At 41.6% G+C, this 22,497-nt stretch overlaps 1 protein-coding gene across 3 annotated transcripts; it reads left to right on the top strand.

Annotated features, from left to right (window-relative positions):
• The first annotated feature begins 1,116 nt into the window (after nucleotides 1-1,116).
• Nucleotides 1,117-12,004, top strand: CAPZA3 (capping actin protein of muscle Z-line subunit alpha 3). Of its 3 annotated transcripts, none has more exons than XM_079993052.1 (2): nucleotides 1,117-1,177; nucleotides 11,043-12,004. In XM_079993052.1, exons 1-2 carry the CDS (start codon nucleotides 1,151-1,153, stop codon nucleotides 11,895-11,897), a joined length of 882 nt encoding a protein of 293 aa, XP_079849178.1. In that variant the 5' UTR covers nucleotides 1,117-1,150; the 3' UTR covers nucleotides 11,898-12,004. The 3 variants fall into 3 exon arrangements, with proteins under 3 accessions (XP_079849178.1, XP_079849179.1, XP_079849180.1); XM_079993053.1 differs by having other exon boundaries at nucleotides 1,159-1,243; XM_079993054.1 differs by lacking the exon at nucleotides 1,117-1,177 and adding an exon at nucleotides 1,184-1,319.
• The last annotated feature ends 10,493 nt before the right edge of the window (nucleotides 12,005-22,497 follow it).

Raw genomic sequence — 22,497 nt, 5'->3', positions numbered from 1 at the left:
TGAGTGGAGGATTTGAAACCAGGTTTCCCTCCAACAAGTGTTAACATAGACCACTTACATAAACCACACTGGCTCTCAAATATTTATGCCTACAAGTCAGTCTTCTCTCAGTCCCTTCTCCGTGTAGGGCATAATTTCATAAATCTGTACTATGTCCCACCACAAGTCTTTTTTTTTTCCCCCTTCAAGCTGAAAAGTTCCATGTTTGTTAGATTTTTCCTCTATGAAAAATTCTATGACAATATCATTTTTTGGTACGCTGTCTGCAGGTAATGTTTTTCTGGCGTTCTTTTTTTTAATGCGGCTATTTATTTGCCTAGTTGTTTAATTTGTTGTGACATTTATAAACTAGTATGATTCTGATTTACCATGGAAATACAGAGTATTCATTTTGAAAGAGAGAGAGATGCCCCGATTCCTTTACGATTTTGGCCACCCTTCTAACGTAGTTTGCAAAAGCAGGATTTCCGTAAGCACTTCGATACCTGTGAAATAGGCAGCAAGTCACATGAATTGCTAATCCTACCAGATGAACTGTAAGAAGACTGTATTCACCAGACGCAAATTAAATGGTTTTAGCCAGGATTAAAAGCTCTTGATAATAATAAGCATCATTATTATTCGAATACACCAGTTGCTTTGCTACCCTTATTGCATTTGTCTGCACAACAGCCCAAGCATTTTACAGATCAGACTATAAAGAAGTGGTTTGCTCAAGACACTAAGGTGTCCATGGAGGAACAGGATTTAAACTCGGCGCTAAGAAAAATACTCCATCTACTTTGCTGTGCAAACTTTGTTGCCCTCCTGCCTCAGAGACACAGAATTCCAGAGACCCATAACAAACTACAGTTCCCAAGGATTCTCCATGGCTGTTAAAGTCAGGCATAGGCAAACTTGGCCCTCCAGATGTTTTTGGACTACAACTCCCATCATCCCTAGCTAACAGAACCAGTGGTCAGGGATGATGGGAGTTGTAGTCCCAAAACATCTGGAGGGCCAAGTTTGCCTATGCCTGGTTAAAGTGATATAAAACACAGTGCTGTAGACTATATAAACTAGCTGCTTCCCCCTGTGACCTCTATGTTGCTGACATCACAATAGAGGTGGCCAGATTTTGACTTTCGGGGCAGCATCAGGTGATACTTGCATGGAAGACCCAGACCAGGACAAAAACGTAATACTTGTGAACTCCACCTTCTCCCAGAATTTAGTCTGTTACCTGACCACAATTGTCAGTATGGTACTAATATTACTCCCAATCTTTGGATACAGGGGGCAGGTGGAAAATAAGACTATGGTCCAAAAGTCAACCACTGGTCAGTTTCCAGGGCTGGTTTTTCCATTTGCTGAACTGCTTGGATTCTTTTGAGAAATGTTGGGTTAAGCAGAGCCAAGTGAGACATGCAATGTAAAGTTGCGAAGTGCAGTGCTCCTGTTCAGTATTCCAGCCAGCCATGACTTCTTTTGGGGTATTCCATTTCCTTCCCTCCCTGCTGCAGTTTCCATTTCTCTTTTTCAACCAAGAGTCAGCCTTCTGTGGCGACTGAATATAGTCGATCCTTTTTGTTTGTTTTGCTGTTGAAGTTTTAGGGAGTTGCCTCCTTAGGATATTTCCCCCTAAATATATATTTTCCCCACATCTGAAAAACTTGGGATTCCCCTAAAGATGCTGATACCTCCCTGTTGTTTTTCAGTAACCTCTTTTTAGTTACATACCTGTCATAAGTAAGCACCCAAGTTTGCTGTTCATTATTTATTATTATTATTTATTACATTTATACAGTGGTACCTCGGGTTAAGTACTTAATTCATTCCGGAGGTCCGTTCTTAACCTGAAACTGTTCTAAACCTGAAGCACCACTTTAGCTAATGGGGCCTCCCGCTGCTGCTGTGCCGCCGGAGCGCAATTTCTGTTCTCATCCTGAAGCAAAGTTCTTAACCCGAGGTACTATTACTGGGTTAGTGAAGTCTGTAACCTGAAGCGTATGTAACCTGAAGTGTATGTAACCCGAGGTACCACTGTATACCACCTTTTCCTCCAAGGGGCTCAGGGTGGTGTACATGGTTTAGATGTACTTCACAACAAAAGTACATACTCTGGGCATCTTAACAATTAAGGTATAATCTCTGTTAAATGATCCTGAGCATGTAGGTAAATTTAAAACACATCGGGGAACGCTTGTTTAATAGTTGTTCGCTGAGCAAACTTCTTTTGAACTTGAGTGCTGCAGAGCACTATTATAGGAACAGCCTGGGGCAGATGCCTCTGAACGGTTTGTTAATCCAATTTCTATATAAATGGGAGTACTTTTGTAAGAGGTAACAAACTTTGACCAGTTTCCGGCCCAATCCTATGCTCCAGGAGTGTGAAACCTGTGGCCCTTCAGGTGCTACTGGACTGCAACTCCCATCATCCCTGACAAATGTCTATGTTGGCTTGGACTGATGGAGTTGGAATCCAAAAACATTTGAAGGCCACAGGTTCCACCTATACATGTTTATGCAGGAAAAGAAGTTCCACTGAGGTCAATGTTAAGTGGACATAGCATTGTGATCTATAGTGTCCACTCTGAATTCAGATGGTCAGAAGATCTGGATAACCTACATTCAGCCATTGTAGTTACAATTTCACTGTCAAGTTGAATGATCTGTCAAATTATGCTTCACGACACTGTACAACAGTGAAAACTCCATAAGCAACATGTTACAGTAGAACAGCCTAAAATGTTTTAAGGATCTAGCACAATAGCCGATAATAGCAATGGCATAGCAGCAACACTACTGCTATCAAAGAGGATGGCGTCACTATATTGTGGTTGCATGCATCTCTTTCCTGAACCCTAACACAACCCAGAACTGGGAAAATCCAGGGCTTGTCCACAGGAGAGCTTTATTTAGCGGTTGATCCACTTCCCTTCCATTTGAATTAGACAGGAGTAGTCCAAAATCACATGCATTTGAATTTGCATATGAGGAGCAACCAGTGCTGGATTTATGTATAAGCTAAACAAGCTATAGCTTAGGGCCCCACTCTCTTGGGGGTCCCCCAAAAAATGAAAAAAATGGATATACATTTCCAAAATATAAGATAAAGCCTACATACAGCAACAGTGTTTTGTGTTGTGTAGGCTCCTATGATGTAAGAAATGGGCCCCGCCTGCTACCCGGCTCCCTAAAATATCACTGGTTTGCTCATTTCTAACAGTGACAATTTGTTGTTGACAATGGACAACTGGACCTATAAAGAGCCCCATTACCTTCAGTAGCTTAGGGCCCCACCAAACCCAATTCCGGCCCTAGGAGCAACTTTGGTTTTTCCTGTTCATACCAGTAGGCATTTCCTTTTGTGTTGGTCCCTGATGGGACATGCCCACAAATAATTGCGCACACACACCTTGGGAGAGGGAACAACCCTCTCAGGAAGTGTACAAAAGCACACAGTCATACAATTGTAAATTTCCACCACTCACTTTTGCAGTTTTCTGGTTTTGTGCAAATATGAGATAATTTTAAAAATCTATTCAAGCTTTACTAGGGAGTGCACTGAGCCCAACTGTATAAGAATTGAAAGCCACTGTCAATTCTCAGCATGCACTTTCCAGATAGCTGTGCAATATCTACTGCAGAAATTTGTTATGTGGTTTGCTTGTGTAGTTTTCTAGTTTTGTGCAAATGTGAGGGATCAAAACAAATATATTCAGAAGCACACTGGAAACCATTATGAGCACAGGCTGAAAAGAAAAGAGAGCACTAAGGAAGTAGCAGACATGGAAAAGGGATTAGCAGAAAGTGATCATTGATCCACACACCCCAAAACACCTAAAACAAATAATCTGCAACCATGAGTGGAGCATCTTGGAACCTAATTCCCCCCAAATTATTGGATTATACCCGTATGCAGTAAACCCAATTTTTCAAAGGGAAAGCATAAAATCTCTGGTGTGGGCAAGTCCCCAGAGTGTAATTGCTGATAAGCCCATATATATATGACAGGCCAAAGATGAGATGGAGTAGAATGAAATGGCTCACTTAAGACAGAACATTAATGCCACTGAAGCACCAAAGAGACAGCAGCATTGGGCCCAGTACAGTGGTGCCCCGCAAGACGAATGCCTCGCAAGATGAAAAACCCGCTAGAAGAAAGGGTTTTCCGTTTTTCGAGGCGCTTCGCAAGACAAATTTCCCTATGGGCTTGCTTCGCAAGATGAAAACGTCTTGTGAGTCTTGCGAGTTTCCCCCCCTTTTTCTAATCCGCTAAGCCGCTAATAGGGATGCTTCGCAAGACGAAAAAACTGCTAGACGAAGAGACTCGCGGAATGGATTATTTTCGTCTTGCGAGGCACCACTGTAACTTGTAGTTAGTAGACTGTTGGGATGTGATTGCAATTGACATCAGACATAGTAGCCTGGAACTGCCTCACCTTACTTGAGTAAGATATCCTTAGGAACAGGGTGGCAAGTTCAAAAATCCTATTCAGTCTTCAGACTTCCGGTCGGCGCCAGCGCTTAATGGCGGTCCGAGCCTCGAGCTCCGAGGCAGGACTGCTCCGTTAGTTCGGGTCTTACCCGCTACGGCAAGCGGGGGACCCCTAAAATCACAGGCGCGGAGCCTGTGAACAAAGGAGATTCGGTGGGCACCCTTTGCGCCCCCCGGTACTGTGAGGGAGCCTTTTTAAAGGCTTCTGAGCGGCATCGGGGTAAGCGCGGTGCTGAGAGTCGTCACCCAGCTAGCGGAGTGAAGCCGCGTCGCCATGAGCGGAGAGCGCCGATTCCTTCCTGCAATTGGAATTTGACCACAACACCCGTGAGTAAGATTGGAAAAGTAACGGGACTTTAAAAAAAAAAAAAAAATGGCTGAAAACGGGAAAGGCAAAAATTAAGGAAGTCTGCCTCCCCGGAACTGCAGAAGGAATAAAGCAACGAAAATCAAGCTGCATTTAAAGGGAACCTTTCTAATTTTTTTAAGCTGTCAAACTGACATCGGACTTAAAACCTCCCCCCAGATTGGCAGGAGAAGGGGGGAAGGGATTGGAACGTTGTTAATCTGCTGGAAAATTAATGGAAAATTAAGACCTTCCATTGCCAAATCCCCTGGGGTCGGGCTGCCCAAACAAGACACCGGGACGTGGACTGTCAAATTTTGAGAAGTGGGGACTTGTTTGCAAAAAAGTTATCGGACCTTAGACGTACTTTGCTGCATTTTGGCCACATAGAAAAATAGAGACATTACAATTTGGACATTGGAAACTTTTGGCTACTGTTATACTCCCTTGCTTCTTTGTTTTCTTCTATCTCTGCCATTTGGATACAATTGAATGCTCCCTCTAGAGGGCTCTATCTGAAACTGTTGCACCTGAAAAAGTAACAGTGGGATTTTCCACTTGGGAATCAACTCTGTGAAAACGACCTTGAGGATATGAGTGCCCCTACAGAAGAGATAGTAACAAGGCAGAAAGCAAAACAATCTCACAAGAAAAGGGCCTCTATATCAGGAACTGCAGCTGTGCAGGAAAAAACACCAGCTTCTATGGATCCTATGACTCAGGCTCTACTTAAAATAAATCAATCCCTGGAAGCATTGACAAAACTTTCGACAGAGAATTCTAAAAAATTAACAGAGTTGACAACAAGGTTGGATGTGAATACGGCTAGTGTTGCATCGAACACAGATTCTATAAATAGATTAATTCAGGAAAGTTCAGAAACACGAAAGATTGCAGAAAGTGCAAAAATAACGGCGGAAGAGACAAGGGAAAAATTTGGGCCTATTATTAAAAAAGTGAATGAGCATGATGCAGCCCTCTCCTTACTGGAACTTCAACGTAAAGAGAAGAATTTAAAATTTAGATTGGTGCCTGAAGGGGAAGGGGACAACCTTGTGAAATTTCTCACAGAGAACATCATAACTTTTTGGCGAGAGGAATGGGAGGAAGATGAGGAACTTGAGATAATATCAGCCTTTCGACTGGGTAGAAGGCAGGACAAAAAACCAAGGGACTGCCTAATTACATTGAGATCAAAAGAAGAAAGAGATAGAATATTGAATTTGCATTATCAAAAGGCATTGGTGATCCAAAATTGTCAGATACAGATTTTTAAGGACATTCCTAAATACATTTTAGAGGTGAGAACATATTACAAGAGTTTAGTAGACCTGCTGAAGAAAAACACTATACCATTCAGATGGGAATTTCCACAAGGATTGTCCTTTAACTTCAATGGAAGGAAGATTAAAATAAAAACAATTCAGGACAAAGAACTATTTCTAGAGAAATATCTGGAGGATCTGCAGAAAGGAACCGTGGAGGAGAGGGAACCACCCGATATAGCAAATTTGTCATTTGGACTTTCACTACCACCATCGGAGGAAGAGCAGAAGCTTGGAGCAGTTGGAGGAACAGCTACCTAAATACAAAATGTCTCTGCAACTCCTTAGTTGGAACTGTAATGGTTTGAACCTTCCTCGGAAAAGAAGACAGGTTTTTCATATTTTGAAGAAAGAACAATTAGACATAATATGTTTGCAAGAAACCCATATTGCCAGGATACACAGGAAATTATTAATAAATAAGAGACTCGGTCAAGAATTCATCTCATCAGACAAAGTAAAGAAAAGAGGTGTGGTGATCTATGCAAAGGAAAAGTTGGCTCCAAAATTAATATTTAAAGATGAACAAGGAAGATACCTGGCAATTGAAATACAAATTCAAGGAGAAAAGATATTAATTGTGGGAGTTTATGCCCCAAATGAAGGGAAGGCTGAATTTTTTAGGAAGTTGCATGAGACATTAGTTGACTTTTTAGATTATAAAATCCTAATGATGGGAGATATGAATGGAGTTGTCTCAACAAACATGGACAAAGCACAGAGACAAGTGATCTCGAAAGAAGGGAGACTACCAAGGATCTTTTTTGAAATGACTGAAACAATGGACTTGATTGACATTTGGAGAACAAAGAATCCTTTAGAGAGAGAGGGAACTTTCTTCTCAGAAGCAAAAATGACATGGACAAGAATAGACCAAATTTGGATTTCTAGTAGTCTGGCGTCAAGAACAAAAAAAGTAGAAATCTGCCCAAAAACGTGCTCCGACCACAATGCGGTCAAGATGGAGATGAAACTAACAACAACTGGTTCCTTTAGATGGAGAATGAATGACACCCTATTCAAGGACGAAGAGATCCATAAGAAGGCCCTTAAAACATTAAAAGATTACTTTGAGATCAACAGGAAAACAGATGTGGAAAAAAGAATAATTTGGGACGCAAGCAAAGCCGTGATGCGAGGTTTCCTAATTCAACAAAATTCTATTAAGAGGAAGCAACAAAATGAAAAGAAGGAAAAATTTTTAGAAAAAATAAAAGAAGGAGAGAAGAAGTTGAGGTCCAAACCAAAGTCTCATGAGATTTTGAGAGAAATAAAGTTTCATCAGATGCAATACATGGAACTCATGAACCAACAAATAGAATGGAAGATAAAGCAAATGAGACAAAAAACTTTTGAATCAGCGGATAAATGTGGGAAACTTCTGTCATGGCAATTGAAAAAAAGGCAGAAAATGAACACGGTAACAAGTTTAGAAATGGATGGAAAGATTATCCACAAACCCAACGAGATCAACAATTGTTTTCAAAGCTTTTTTAAGAAATTGTATGCACAAGGGCCAATCAACGAGCAAGAAATAGAAGAATTCATCAGAAAATACGGTTTACCAAAAATCTCAGAACAAAGTAAAAGGATCTTAAACGAGGAAATAACAGAACAAGAAATAGAGGGTGCCATTCAAAATATGAAATTGGGAAAATCACCAGGACCAGATGGCCTGACGGCCAAATACTACAAAATGCTGAAAGAATGGCTGATACAACCATTGAAGGAAGTTTGCAATGAAATTTTGAAGGGGAAAAAGGCACCTGAATCGTGGAAAGAGGCTTTCATTTCACTTATACCGAAAACAGAGACTGAGAAGAACCAAGTTAAAAACTACCGCCCTATATCTTTACTCAATGTGGATTACAAAATTTTTGCAGACATTTTGGCAAAAAGATTGAAAAGAGTGTTGGCAGAAGAGATTCATAAGGACCAAACAGGCTTTCTCCCAGGTAGACATATGTCAGACAATGTGAGGAACATTATAGACATTTTGGAGCTGCTGGATGTTGACATTAATAGGAAAGCAGTTTTGATTTTTGTGGACGCGGAGAAAGCCTTTGACAACATTTGTTGGACTTTTATGAAAAAGAATCTCCAAGGGATGGGGGTAGGACAAGGTTTTGAAAACGGTATAGGTGCAATATACTCTCAACAAAAGGCCAAATTAATTGTAAATAACGTGGTAACAGAAGAAATACCTATAGAAAAAGGTACACGACAGGGTTGCCCAATATCCCCTTTGCTTTTTATATCGGTCCTGGAGGTTTTGTTAAACATGATTAGAAAGGACCAGTTGGTTAAAGGAGTTCAGGTCGGAGTTAGACATTATAAATTAAGAGCATTTGCAGATGACCTAGTATTGACTTTGCAACAGCCAGACATTAGTACTAAAAGAGTATTAGAACTAATTGAAACATTTGGTCGAGTAGCAGGTTTTAAATTGAATAGACAAAAAACGAAAGTGTTGGAAAAAAATTTAACAATGGAAGAAAGAGAGAGTTTTCAGAATGAAACAGGTTTGGAAATTACAAAAAGGGTAAAATACCTGGGGGTAAACTTAACATCCAAGAATGTGAACTTATTTAAGGATAATTATGAAAAATGTTGGTCAGAAGTTAAAAAGGATCTGGAAATATGGTCAAGGCTGAAACTTTCCTTGTTAGGCCGAATCGCTACTATTAAGATGAATGTATTGCCTAGAATGCTGTTTTTATTCCAGACGTTGCAGATTGTGGACAAGATGGACTGTTTCAAGAAGTGGCAGAAAGACATATCAAAATTTGTCTGGCAGGGCAAAAAGCCCAGAATTAAATTTAAGATTTTAACTGATGCAAAGGATAGAGGGGGGTTTGCCCTGCCGGACTTAAGACTTTATTATGAATCAGCAGCTTTCTGCTGGTTGAAACACTGGCTACTTCTTGAGAATACTGACATTTTGGATCTGGAAGGGTATGACAACAGTTTTGGTTGGCATGCATATTTATGGTATGACAAGGTAAAGGTGTATAAAAGTTTTAAAAACCATATTGTAAGGAAAGCATTGTACAACGTTTGGATTAGATACAAAGATTTGTTGGAAAGTAAAACCCCTAGGTGGGTGTCACCAATGGAAGCTAGGGAAGTAAAAAAGCTTAATATGGCCTCTAAATGGCCAAAATATCATGAGATCATAGAATACGATGGTGAAAGGGTGAAACTTCAGAGTTATGAGAAACTAAAACCTAAGGTTCGAGATTGGTTGCATTACTATCAGATAAATGAGACGTTTAAACAGGACAGGAAAATAGGATTTCAGAAAGAGAAGTCAAAATTAGAAACAGAATTGTTGGAACCCAATACTAAGAATTTATCAAGAATGTATAACTTGCTGTTAAAATGGAATACACAGGATGAAACGGTGAAATCAGCTATGATCAAATGGGCACAAGATATAGGTCATGATATCATGTTTGCTGACTGGGAACAGTTATGGACCACCGGTATTAAATTTACTGCATGTAATGCTTTAAAAGAAAATATTATGAAAATGATCTACCGGTGGTACATGACCCCAGTCAAGCTAGCAAAGATTTATCATTTGCCTAATAATAAGTGTTGGAAATGTAATGAGACTGAAGGCACTTTCTACCACCTTTGGTGGACCTGCCCAAAGGTTAAAGCTTTCTGGGAAATGATCTATAATGAAATTAAGAAGGTCCTTAAGTGGACTTTTCCTAAGAAACCAGAGGCTTTCCTCTTGGGTATGGTGGGCCAAGTGGTGTCAAGGAAGGATAGGACTTTCTTTATGTATGCCACTACAGCAGCAAGAATTCTACTGGCAAAGTATTGGAAGACGCAAGAACTACCGACTCTGGAAGAATGGCAAACAAAGGTGATTGACTTTATGGGACTGGCTGAGATGACGGGCAGAATCCGGGACCAGGGGAAAGAGACAGTGGAAGAGGACTGGAAGAATTTCAAAATATATCTTAAAAATAACTGTAAAATTGAGGAATGTTAAGATGTCAGGGGGTAAGAAGTAAAGAATTGCAGCAGTAAACAAAAAAACTTAAGAAATATTTACGAAAAGGAACTAAGACAATGGACTTAAGGGTTGCTAAAGAATTTTTAAACAAGGATGCAGGGATGGGGAGGTATGGGGAAGTCAAAGAAAAAAGGCTATGAACCGATGAGTATGAAGTTATATTGTGTTACACTGTTCTTTATTTTATGTGTGGAAAACTAATAAAAATTATTATAAAAAAAAAAAAAAAAAAAATCCTATTCAGTCTTGTAGCCAAATATTCTCCAATGTGAGTAGAAAGCAATGACTGTTTAATATATTCAATGGTTTGTATGTTTTATTAATAGTATATCTATGTATGTATATCTATTAGTTATTTCATTACTTTTTAATACTTTAGCAGTAGATTCCAGACTTCTAGATCAGGCATAGGCAAAGTCGGCCCTCCAGATGTTTTGGGACTACAACTCCCATCATCCCTAGCTAATAGGACCAGGGATCAGGGATGAAGGGAATTGTAGTCCCAAAACATCTGGAGGGCCGACTTTGCCTATGCCTGTTCTAGATCTTTTCATTATCATATTTGTTGTGTTCAGAACAAATTGCTCTGATTTTCACAGTGACTATTTTAGGCTGAAAATTCTGTATTAAACCAAAGCCCTCAGCTGGTTCTAGTTTGTGTTTAGATAAAGCTTTGAAGATGAAGATTAGAAAAAGCTCAGGAGCACAAATGTTTGGTACTATTTTGCCAATGATATTAAGCCAACATTTTAGTGCTGATTTCTTTTTCTTTTTCCGAAGAGCAAACAATATTTTTCTTTAGACATTTAAAAGAGCTGGTGTTTATTCTCCCCTCCCTCTCCTCTCATTTCGATTGCATAGGTAGCTTTATCACTCCAAAGACAAACCGTGATGTCTAATGAATGTGAATTATCTGAGGAGGAGAAAACAAATGTCATCTGCAGCTTGCTTCAACAGGCTCCCCCGGGCGAATACAGGAATGTTTTTGAAGACCTCCGCATTCTGGCTCATGACGATCATCTCATGAGGTACGAGGCTGCTCAGGTGTGTGCCAATCACACCAGGAAAAACTTCACAGCTGTGCGTGTAAAGGGAGAGAATGCTCTCGTGACTCGCTACAACGATCTTGGAGGAAACCGCTTCTTTGATCCACAGATCAAACTTTCCTTCAGGTTTGATCACCTGACCAAAAGAGTTGATAAAGTTTTGCTTTATCACAGCGTCAGGAAAGATCGTGCAGAGTTATGGAGGGAAACACTCAACATCATTTTGGAGTCCTACATGAGGAGACACTTCCTTTCAGGTGACTGCCGTGTCTACAAAAAAATGATCGGGAGCAACCCTTTCTTCGTGGTCTGCCTTGAAGGCCATCGGCACGACGATATCTGTAATGCCATTTGGAAATCTGAGTGGACTATCGCTTTTGCACCGCCAACAGCACAGGTTGCAGGGAAAATTGATCTGCAGGCACACTATTTCAAAAAAGCTAACCTCCACTGGACAGCAAGTAAAGATGTTAGAGAGTCCATATACATAACTGGCCGTGTCCAGTTTGCTATAGAGTTTGTGAAATTAGTTGAAACCGAAGAGAACAAATTCCAGACTGATTTGGTGGAGAGGCTCCAGAAGTTGTCGGATAAAATATGGAGAGCACTGCGCAGACCGCTCCCAGTCACTCGTACTGTCATCAACTGGGATAAACTGCTGACTAGTTAGAGGAGAGAGGTGAAGGCATCCTGAAGTGATGTCCCATTATGCTTGCCGAAGTGTCTTGTGTGAATGAAATATTGGCCAAATAAAACAACAATCGCTGAGTACATTCACATTGATTCCCTTGATTTATTGCCTGATAGTTCATGGGAATGCAGAGTCCTTTGGCAGAATGAATAGTACGCAGGTCAGTAGTGTCTCACCAGGAGTTATTTCATTTCATTCCTCATGTGCTGGGCAAAATACCAGCATCCGTTGCAAAATAAGATTTTGTCCTTTAATATGAAAAAGAAGATGAAGAGTGGAACGACGAAACAGAGGGAAGCCCTATACTGCATATGTACATCACAAAATATTATTTCTCTTTAAACAACCAACCGTTTAAGAGCCTCAGCAGGTTCTTTGGAGAAAACTAGGGAGCTAGATTCGTTTCTTGCTCCCATATTTCTGAATACACTTGGATGGTTGGTCATCCTAAGAACGTTCCCCTTTCTCCTTTTCCATATGATGCAGAGTGGCCTGCTTGAGCTGACTGGGTTTTGCATTATTTCATCTCTATGTACCAAATAATTTACATTTATTGAATGGATTAAGAAATAAGGACAGCTCTGGAGAGGACTTTGACCCAGTGCAGGGGTGCTAGAGATAAATCTTGGGCCCAGTATGCCTGAAGGAACGTCTCCACTCCAGCGTGCTGCCCGGACACTGAGCTCCAGCTCCGAGGGCCTTCTGGTGGTTCTCTCCCTGCGAGAAGCAAAGTTACAGGGAAACAGGCAGAGGGCCTTCTCAGTAGTGGCGCCTGCCCTGTGGAACGCCCTCCCATCAGATGTCAAGGAAATAAACAACTATCTGACTTTTAGAAGACATCTGAAGGCAGCCCTGTTTAGGGAAGTTTTTAATGTTTGACGTTTTATCGTGTTTTTAATTTCTGATGAGGGACGCAGGTGGCGCTGTAGGTTAAACCACAGAGCCTAGGACTTACCAATCAGAAGGTCGGCGGTTCGAATCCCCGCAATGGAGTGAGCTTCCGTTGCTCGGTCCCTGCTCCTGCCAACCTTGCAGTTCAAACGCACGTCAAAGTGCAAGTAGATAAATAGGTACCGCTCCAGCGGGAAGGTAAACAGTGTTTCCGTGCACTGCTCTGGTTCGCCAGAAGTGGCTTAGTCATGCTGGCCACATGACCCGGAAGCTGCACACCGGCTCCCTCGCCCAATAAAGCGAGATGAGCCCCGCAACCCCAGAGTTGGTCATGACTGGACCTAATGGTCAGGGGTACCTTTACCTTTAATTTCTGTTGAGAGCAACCCAGAGTGGCTGGGAAAACCCAATCAGATGTGCGGGGTCTAAATAAATGATGATGATGGTGGTGGTGGTGGTGATGCAATCATAAAAACCTGCTGGATCAGGCCATTGGGCCATCTGGTCCAGGATCCTGACCACTCAGTGGCCAATTAGATGCCTGTGGGAAACCCACAAGCAGCATTTGAGAACAAGACCACTCTCCCCTCCTGTGGTTTTCAGCAGCTGGTATTCAGAATCATTACTGCCTCCAAGTGTGTTCGTGGGTTCTAGTGCTGTGAGAGGAAGAAATACCTTTCTCTGTGTCATGCATAATTTTATAAACTTCTATCATAACAAAAAAGCTGATATCCCTGATATGCTAGCCTTCTAAGCACAGGGACTGATTGACTGACTGACTGACTGATTGATTGATTGATTGATTGATTGACTGAAATATTCACAGTTCCACTTTCAGTCTTCTATGGTGTAATTCAGGCACCACAGTGAGAACTAGGCTGTTATCAAGTTGCTTTAAGGACATGCTTTGCAGCCCATCATGAAAAGCTCAGGAACATTTCTGAGAGCCATTAGCACTCAGCTGAACGCTGCCCAGTTAGACAAAGAAAAGTGATACCTAAAGGGAGAACAGTGTAATATGAACATTGTCTTAGACAATTGAATTATTTATTCATTAAGATTTCTTTCCCCCCTTTCCCCACTGGCACTTCTGCTACATTTGCTGAAGTGTTTGCCTTGGAGAATATGTGCATAAGGGAAGTCACTAAGTGCACAGAGTAGGCCACTAATCACAAGGATATTATAATGAGTTTTTCATGGTCCATTGTCATTTAGTTATCTTCATGGAATTACTAGCCTCTCTTTGCAAACGGTTCCCATTAGCACGAACATTTAAGAGACATACATATTTATTTCCTGGCATGCAATTTCAAAGGTGGCAATCCTTTCTGGTGCAATGGGCAATCTTCTGGATGGGATTATTATGCATCTAGGCAGATTTAGACACGGGTCAAATTCCATTCCCAGGTATTTGGCAGTGGATCAGGCTAAAGTAGAAAGTGTTGCATCCATGCTGCACCAGCAGAATTCCGCTCACACAATTCTCCTCCTCCCCTGCACATCCTCAACATTTGCTTTGGAAGGTCTCACAAGCCTCCAAACCCTATAAAGAGATACAACATACATATGAGGTCCCCAGTCGCCCCACCCACCCAGTATAGAGCCTTTGTGTTCCATAGCCAAATCCTAGATGAATGAAAATATTAGTTTCGCAATTGGTGACAGACAGTAATTCTGAGTAGCCGAAACTGTGGACCAGCATCATTATGATTATTCCCCGCCTCTCACCCTGAGGTGATCCCAGGGCAGATTACAACACAAGCAATACAAATAAATAACCACACATATGCAATGAAAGTCAAACATTAACAATTATAAGGTACGAGGTCTCAGAAATACCGTATTTTTCGCCCTATAGGACACACTTTTTCCCTCCAAAAATGAAGGGGAAATCTGAGTACGTCCTATGGGGCGAATGCAGGCTTTTGCTGAAGCGTGGAGAGCGAGAGGGGTCGGTGCGCACCGACCCCTCTCACTCTCCAGGCTTCAGGAAGCTATCACCAAGCCTGGGGATGCTCGCAGGAGTTCCCGCAGGGCTCCCTAGGCTGCGGATAGCAGCCTGCTGCACGGAGCGTGGGGCGTGCTGAAGCAGAGCGCCCCGCGCTTCGGGCAGATATCTGCGGCTGGGGGGTGAATAAAAAATTTTTCCTTTATTCCCCCCCAAAAAAACTAGGTGCGTCCTATGGGTCGGTGCGTCCTATAGGGTGAAAAATACGGTACTTTTCAACAGTTGAAAGCTGGATACAGATGGATCTAGAGTAGTGATGGTGGAGAAATCCTATTCCGTTCCCATTAAAGGCACACATATCAAATTTGCACTTTCTGAAATTTGTGAACCAAACAAAACACAGCCATCTGTCGGAATGTGCACTTCTCCATATTTTGCAGTGCAGTTCTCCAGCTGAAGGAGGTGTAAAAAGATGCATATACTGAGGTAATATGTGCATTAAAAATGCATGTACAGGCAACTCCCCATTTGTGCGCATTTGGCACGTGCACAACTGCTGATGCCAGTGTGTTTTCGGCACCAGAATGGGCTGAGGTGACCTTATGTGCAGCCCGATGATGCGCACCGTGCCTCAGAATACAACCCCCGCATAAATGGTGTCTTGCCTGTATTTTTGAAAACGCCATGAAAAAATGCATCAGAGGAAATTGCTTTGTGAGAATTTGTATATTAAGGGGAAAATGCACTCAAATGCTGGTGACTGTTCACGAAGTTCTTTTTTGTAATTGCAAATTGATGTGGAAATGTGCAGAACTGAAGTCAAGATTGGAAAAATGAGAAACTGAGAAGAAGAAGAAGAAGAGTTTGGATTTGATATCCCGCTTTATCACTACCCGAAGGAGTCTCAAAGCGGCTAACATTCTCCTTTCCCTTCCTCACCCATAACAAACACTCTGTGAGGTGAGTGGGGCTGAGAGACTTCAGAGAAGTGTGACTACTCAAGGTCACCCAGCAGCTGCATGTGGAGGAGCGGAGACGCAAACCCGGTCCCCCAGATTACAAATCTACCACTCTTAACTACTACACCACACTGGCTCTCAGAGAAAAACTGAAGTTGACAGATTCTCCTTTTCCTAACTAGACACACCTCTTTAGGAAAGGATTTCACAGCTTGAGGTCTGCCACAGAGAAAGTCTTCTTCTGGGCGTCACTACGCCGACATCTCAGTGTGGCTGAGTGGCCAACAGGGCCTCCTCTTAACCCCTGCAAAGTTTTGTAAGGAAGTTGAGGGAGTTTCAGATACTTCAGGTGTAAGTCATTTAAGGCTTTAATCACCAAATAAAGCACCCAGAGTCCTCCTTTAAGCACACCCAGTCTTGTACATTCCTAATGGGATTTTTATTTATTTATTCTTCCTCAGTGCCAGAAGTGATTTGCCATGGGGACACAGGAGTAGCTGCTGAGAAACAGAACTCCAAATCCCCTCAAGCATAAGGAATAAGCCAGGTGCCTCTTTGGATTCTGGCTGTGGCACAATATTATTACAATGGATTTTGACTAGCAGATGACATTTTGGTCTGCAGATGACTGAACCTGGGTGGACACATCACACACAAACGCTCCCCACCACACGCACCAAAATACAATAGTTTTAAGGCACGCAAATCAGACTTAAGGAGCTTATAGCTTAGAAAGCTGTTGGAGCCGAAGGATAATTGCAATGTAGGAAAAGAAACAGAATTTGGATAAAGTAGAATATACTTCACAGTGCCAAAAGTGACTGGTGGTTTCTGCCATTCTTGGAACAGAGCCACCATATTGCCTGGGGAAATCAAACTCTTCCAACTCCACAATTCTATGATTCTATGATCCCCTGATGAAGAAAGAAACGCTACACAAGCAAATACATTAAGATGCCTCCGCAGTGCTGAAAAAGCTGTGAACTGTTTTCTATACAAAATGGAAACTCGCTGCAAGCAAATGTGAAGTATAAATGGGATGCCAGAGCCACAATTTTGGTTTGGGGCTGCCAGAGCTGAAGAATAACCCTTGTCTCTCCAAATGCAGGGGGACCTCATTGTGCCTTCATGCACTGGACCCTTCAAAAGTAACAGACATCCAGATCTGAAGCTTTAAACACACCAGATAGGTGGATTGGATCCATGTGTTTATATGCTGCTTCCTTTTCCCAGATTGCCCTCTAGCCTGCTAAGGCTGTAGTCCTAGCCCAGGCATAGGCAAAGTCGCCTCTTCAGATGTTTTGGGATTACAACTCCCATCATCCCTAGCTAACAGGACCAGTGGTCAGGGATGATGGGAATTGTAGTCCCAAAACATCTGGAGGGCTGACTTTGCCTATGCCTGTCCTAACCCCACTTGCCTGAGAGTGCCAGTGGAGGCTGGTCCATTGGTGCAAATGGCACTTCTCCCAACAACCTTCTCCACACAATGCATAACCTGTGTAATGGCTTCAATAGATCAGGGTATGGCTGTCAATAGCAGGGCCAGCCCAAGACCTTTTGCCGTCTGAGGCAGCTGCCTCATTGTAGGGCTGGCTACAAGTCATTATGTCTGTGTTGGAGGCAGTATGTGTAAGAATTCCAGTTGTTGGGGAGCACAAGAGGGGGAAATGCTATTGGACTTGTGTTCCTGAATGTTGGCCTCTCTACCTTTTTTTTAAAAAAAATAATTTTTATTAACTGGCCAATCACATCAAATTAAATCACATCATATAAATTCCGAATTACAAAGCCAAATTTTTAAATTTTGTTGGGGGAACCCATACTTCAAGATCCAAAGGGGAATTCAAATCATCTTCTTATTACTGCGTTAATGTCCAAATCAGTCCCAATCAGTCCAAACAAAGTTCATAATTCTATCCAGTCTTATCTTGGTGTTGCCACATCATATCTTGTTCGTATAATTTCTCTTTTTCCTTTACGATCTCTTCTGTTAGTCTCCTTAAGCCGATAGCAAGTATAATAATCCTGTGTGGATTTCCCGTTCCTCCACTAAGTCCAGATGGTTTCCATATATCTCCTTTGTAGATAACATCACTTTTTCCATCGTAAATTTTGGCATTTGTCGCTCTTAAGTCCCACCGAGGAGTTGATTCACGATATGTAAACAGCTCTATTTCTCTCTTTCTCCTCCCAGACCCAAGAGCTCCCACAATGCCTCACAAAATGGCGATGGTATTTTTTTCTAAGTGCGACACTCCAAAACTCTTAGCTTTCCAGCTTCATCTTGAAACATTGCTTTGGATCGAAAGTTTATCTCCACACAGCCTTAAATCCACACCTTAAGTCCTTAATTTCTGACTCATTAGGGGAGGGGATTCTTGTTAAATCACATAAAAAGGTAGAGGCAGGTTTCCCCCCCTCCCCCCTCAGTCATTTATCATACCGTATCTTCACGTTCTTCTCGTATTTTATTGGTGTCTTGTTATCAGAGATCTCTTCTGTCAGCAGTATTTACTCCCCATTTTCCTTGATGTATGTGCAATTAATCACGTCCGAATTGTTTCTTTTAGAAATCATTGCAACCAGCGGCGCGAATCGGGGCCGGCGTCGAGGAGTGCCGAAAATCCCACAGGAGGGCTTTGTGCCTAGTGCCCCCACCCCCACAAATTCGGGGGTGGTATAGGGCACAGCAGGCAAGGGCCGTCCCCCCCATAATCCTGGGGGGGGTTAAGGAGGCTAATTACCCCCATCATAGCCTCCAAATTACCTCGTGTGGGTCGGAGAGATGTTATTGTCAGTCATCTTCCGATGTGCCACCTAGTGGCCCCCCTCTACCAGTCCCATCGGGCACCAGCGACCTGTGGCAATACCCACTGAAATCAGTAAGATTTCATTTTATGTAGACATGGTCAGGATCACAACGTAATCCAGTAGAAGGCCTGAATAAAGTATCTTGCAATCTATGATCAAAGAATGGATCCAGATGCATATATGCATTAGGCCCCTGGCACCCATCTTTTCATTGTTAACCAATTTCCTAACCTTGAAATTCAATCAATATTTACTTCAGACATCTGTTTATTGTCTTTGGGGGTTTCTTTTTAGCTTCATCTGCCGCAAATAAATGGAGACATTTCCCCCACCCAGGGTTGCTGTGTTTTTGTGAAAACTCCCAAGGCACCATGTCTGCAATGACTTTCAAACCACGAAGACACATGGCTTTATTCGTGAGAATGGCATTAAATAAAAAGATTAAAAAGACAACGTAGCAATTGCAAATGATAATCAATCATACTAGATGTACTATCCCATTTTTAAAAAGTGCCCAAAATGTCACTGCGATCTAATTCTTCCTCTGTTCTCATCTGTGCCTAAAGCACTTAACTTGTCCCCTCATTGCTCTTTATTTTATCTAACATCTGTAAAGTTAGCAAATTAAGTAGTCACAGCTGCACAAGTGTGTTAATTCATGCACTAAAGTTTTGAAGAATGTTTAGCTTTTTATATATAAATAATAAATATTATCTAAAATAACCGTGGTTTTTTTTTAACTCAATGAATTCTTTTCTTTGCTGTACATTTCAGGTTACAGAATGGCATTAGCCTACCATTCAACACAGTGTTAGGTGTGCATAAGCCAACCCATTTTGCCTAACTATGGTGGATAGTAGCCCTGGTTTGTAAGACTCAGCAAATATCATGGGCACGCTGATGCGTCTGGATAGAGATATCAAAATCATAGTGGTACAGACTTGCTGAAACTTTGAACTTCGCAAACTATACAGTTCAGCCATCCATTTCATCAAAGTGGAAAAACTTTATCCATAAGCTTTCTGAAAATTATGGCTATAGACTATCCTGAAATATGAACCACCCACAAAACTCAGGAACACAACTCAGAGTTCATGGAGAGAACTTATGTTTCAAGGCAGCAGTAAAACACTTCATGAACAGCACTTTTCTCTAGTTGCAGATAGTTTGCAAATTTGTCAAGTCTGGTGTGAATGCTAAAATATTGACATAGAAGATAAAGCAGCAACTGAGTAGATAGATAAATAGATAGATAGATGATAGATAGATAGATGATAGATAGCACAAATGACAACTTCACTCATTTATTAATGAAATATGCAAGCTGAGCTTGTCTTTGTTAAGAATCCCAAAGGTTAAAGAAAGAAGATATTTACATATTTGTTTCTATTTTCCTGGTTTTCGAGAATGTCTGTGTGCCAAAGGACTTACATACCTACATGCATACATAACCATAAACCCAAAATGGGTTCATGGTGATTTACAATCAGAAATACAAAACATGCAAAATACCAAAACAATTGTGGCTATATCACAATAAACAAAACCCACACAGCTTGCAATAAAATCCTTCCTAACCTCACTGCAACAAAATCAACATAAAAATCAAGTCAACACGCTAACAGTCAAATGTCTATGAATGGTGCTGAGGAGATAATGTCTGTGCCAGGCAGACATTTCTGGGGAGAGCGTTCCATATAACTGGGGCCTCTAATGACAAGGTCCTCTCTTACAGCCACCCTCCGCACTTGTGCTCATTTAGTACACAGTTGCACCTGTGGGTATTTCAGTGGGGAATGATTTGCATGTGTTAACCTAGAAGCCAAGAAAACCTACAGCTGGCTAAGTTACAAGTGACAAAGAAAAAAAACACCACTTTGTTATTTAATATATGGTCATAATTAGAGTTCCGAACAGGGTTTGGGGCTGAAGAATCTGGATTTGCACATTTGTGTGTGTAATGTCTCTGATTCCAATTCCAATTTTTGTCCCAGTTCTTGCATGTTGTGGTACCGTGTTGTTGCTACGCTGTGCAACTTCCTGATGTGCTCTTAGACCCAACGATATTGCCACTACCACCTTCCCTGTCCAGTGCATATTGTCACATGTAGTTTGCATCTGACATTTGTTGCATTTGACCAAACACAGCTATGGGATCTGTAAACTAAAGCAGAAAACTGGCAGAAAGCTCTGTGGTGGATGACTGTCTTTTCCTCACCTGCCATTCTTCTAAAAATCCCTCCCAAGCTGTTTTTTGCCTTGCATGGCATATGGAGGCATGGCATACGGCTTGCCCCCTGTGCTGTTTTCCCAGTTTATTGTAGTCTCGGCATTTTCCTGCTAAATGGGAACAAGCTACATGTGACCGAGCATCACATACATTTTAGTTCTCAGAGGTTTCAAAATGAAACCTTAAATCAAGCCATGTTGGACCTTAGTCACTAGTGAGCTGCAAACTGTTTCCTTAATGAATTATTTTACTGGATTCAAAAAGTATAGCACAAGGGCTTCCTACAGACAGCTGCTCATAAAACAGAAAATCGGGCCATTGTTTTTCTTAGATGGCATTAATGATACTCAACATGCCAGATAAATAAGGAATGCAAGGAACAAAAAATATCCACGTCGCAAACTTCTCAAACTACATTCATCTCATTCCAATGGGCAATACACCAATCGCTCTCATGTTAAACCTGTTGCATATCTCCGTGGTTGGCATGCCCTGCACCTCTAATCAGTGTGGGATATCTTAGAAAATGGGAAAGATCTGAGGTGTTTGGGAGATTGCATGCTTTAACTTGCATGCATCGTAACAGTGTACACTTAACAAATGGAATTCACAGCCCCAGGACATAATGGCCATCACTAGCTTGAGCAGCTTGAAATGTAAATTACAGCAGGGGTTCACAAACTTTCTATCACCATTTGAGACAGCTGAGAATTATTAAGGCCCACCAGTCACAAAATGGCTGTGAAGTCAGTCACAAAATGATGGTAGGTGGATCAGAGTTGGGCATAATCAGCTGGCAATTACTAGCATCATTTTCTACTGGTATCTAATCAGTCTTCAGAAATTCCTAAATTCTTTCCTGCAGCATTTATTTTGTGGGAAGGAGTTCCATAGGCCAGCGTTCCTCAAGCTCAGTACACACATTTGCTCTGGAGGTATTGTGACAACCTTCCTATTTTACCCAGAATTTGTTTCCGCAAAGGCTGTAGGTGAAGATGGCATTTTCCAGGGGTTCCAGGCACTTATCCAAAGTTTGTGTTTCCTTTTGAAAATAAGGCACAGCGGAGACTGTAGTGTCTTTACTATATATAATTTATAGTATATACAACCTAAGCCTATGTTGGTGGCATTCACAGCATTAACACCCCCAAAGGGTCTTGTTTCTCCCATATCCACAGCCTTGGATTCAAACAGAAATCAAACATTGCTCTCAAACTTTGCTCTGACTCTCTTTTCAGTTCACTGCTTTATCCTCAAGGAAGGGGGCCCCACCCATTTGCCACCTTGAACCAAGCCCCTTAACAGCCCATCACCCAGGTTATCACTTCACCAAGAAGCTATCTTAGCTATTCCAATAATTAGAAGCCTTGATTAAATTCTAACACTTGCTGGATCCAGGAATTAGAGGGTTCTGGCACCTAGTTTAAACACTGTTTTCTCTTCTCACCCCCACATGAGTCTCAAAAACATTTTAACCCACCACTTGCAATTTCTTCTCCATTTGTGTTTTCACACTCAACTTGGACCTTGTTTGTTCCCCTGACAATTTCTTTCATCCCCCTTTCCTTGTCTCTGTATATTCATGTCTCCCTGCTATAACAGCTTTCCTCTCTTACCCTTTCTGTACCTATTATAATATTATAATCATTAATGCATATTAACCCTTTATTTCTAATTTTCTTCCAATGCCTCCTCTAGCCTTTACTGTCAGAGGGAGACCATCCTTCCCTCTTCCTC

Source organism: Podarcis cretensis (assembly GCF_951804945.1).
Source record: "Podarcis cretensis genome assembly, chromosome: 10".
Taxonomy (NCBI): Eukaryota; Metazoa; Chordata; class Lepidosauria; order Squamata; family Lacertidae; genus Podarcis; species Podarcis cretensis.
The sequence above is the reverse complement of the archived record's forward strand: the minus strand, read 5'-3'. Positions and strand labels throughout refer to the sequence as shown.

Excerpts from the sequence above, each read along its gene's own strand:
- CAPZA3 (XM_079993052.1), top strand. The coding sequence starts at position 1,151 with ATGGAAGACCCAGACCAGGACAAAAAC. Across the intron at positions 1,178-11,042 it reads ACCCAGACCAGGACAAAAAC|GTAGCTTTATCACTCCAAAG; the intron begins GTAATACTTGTG and ends TCGATTGCATAG.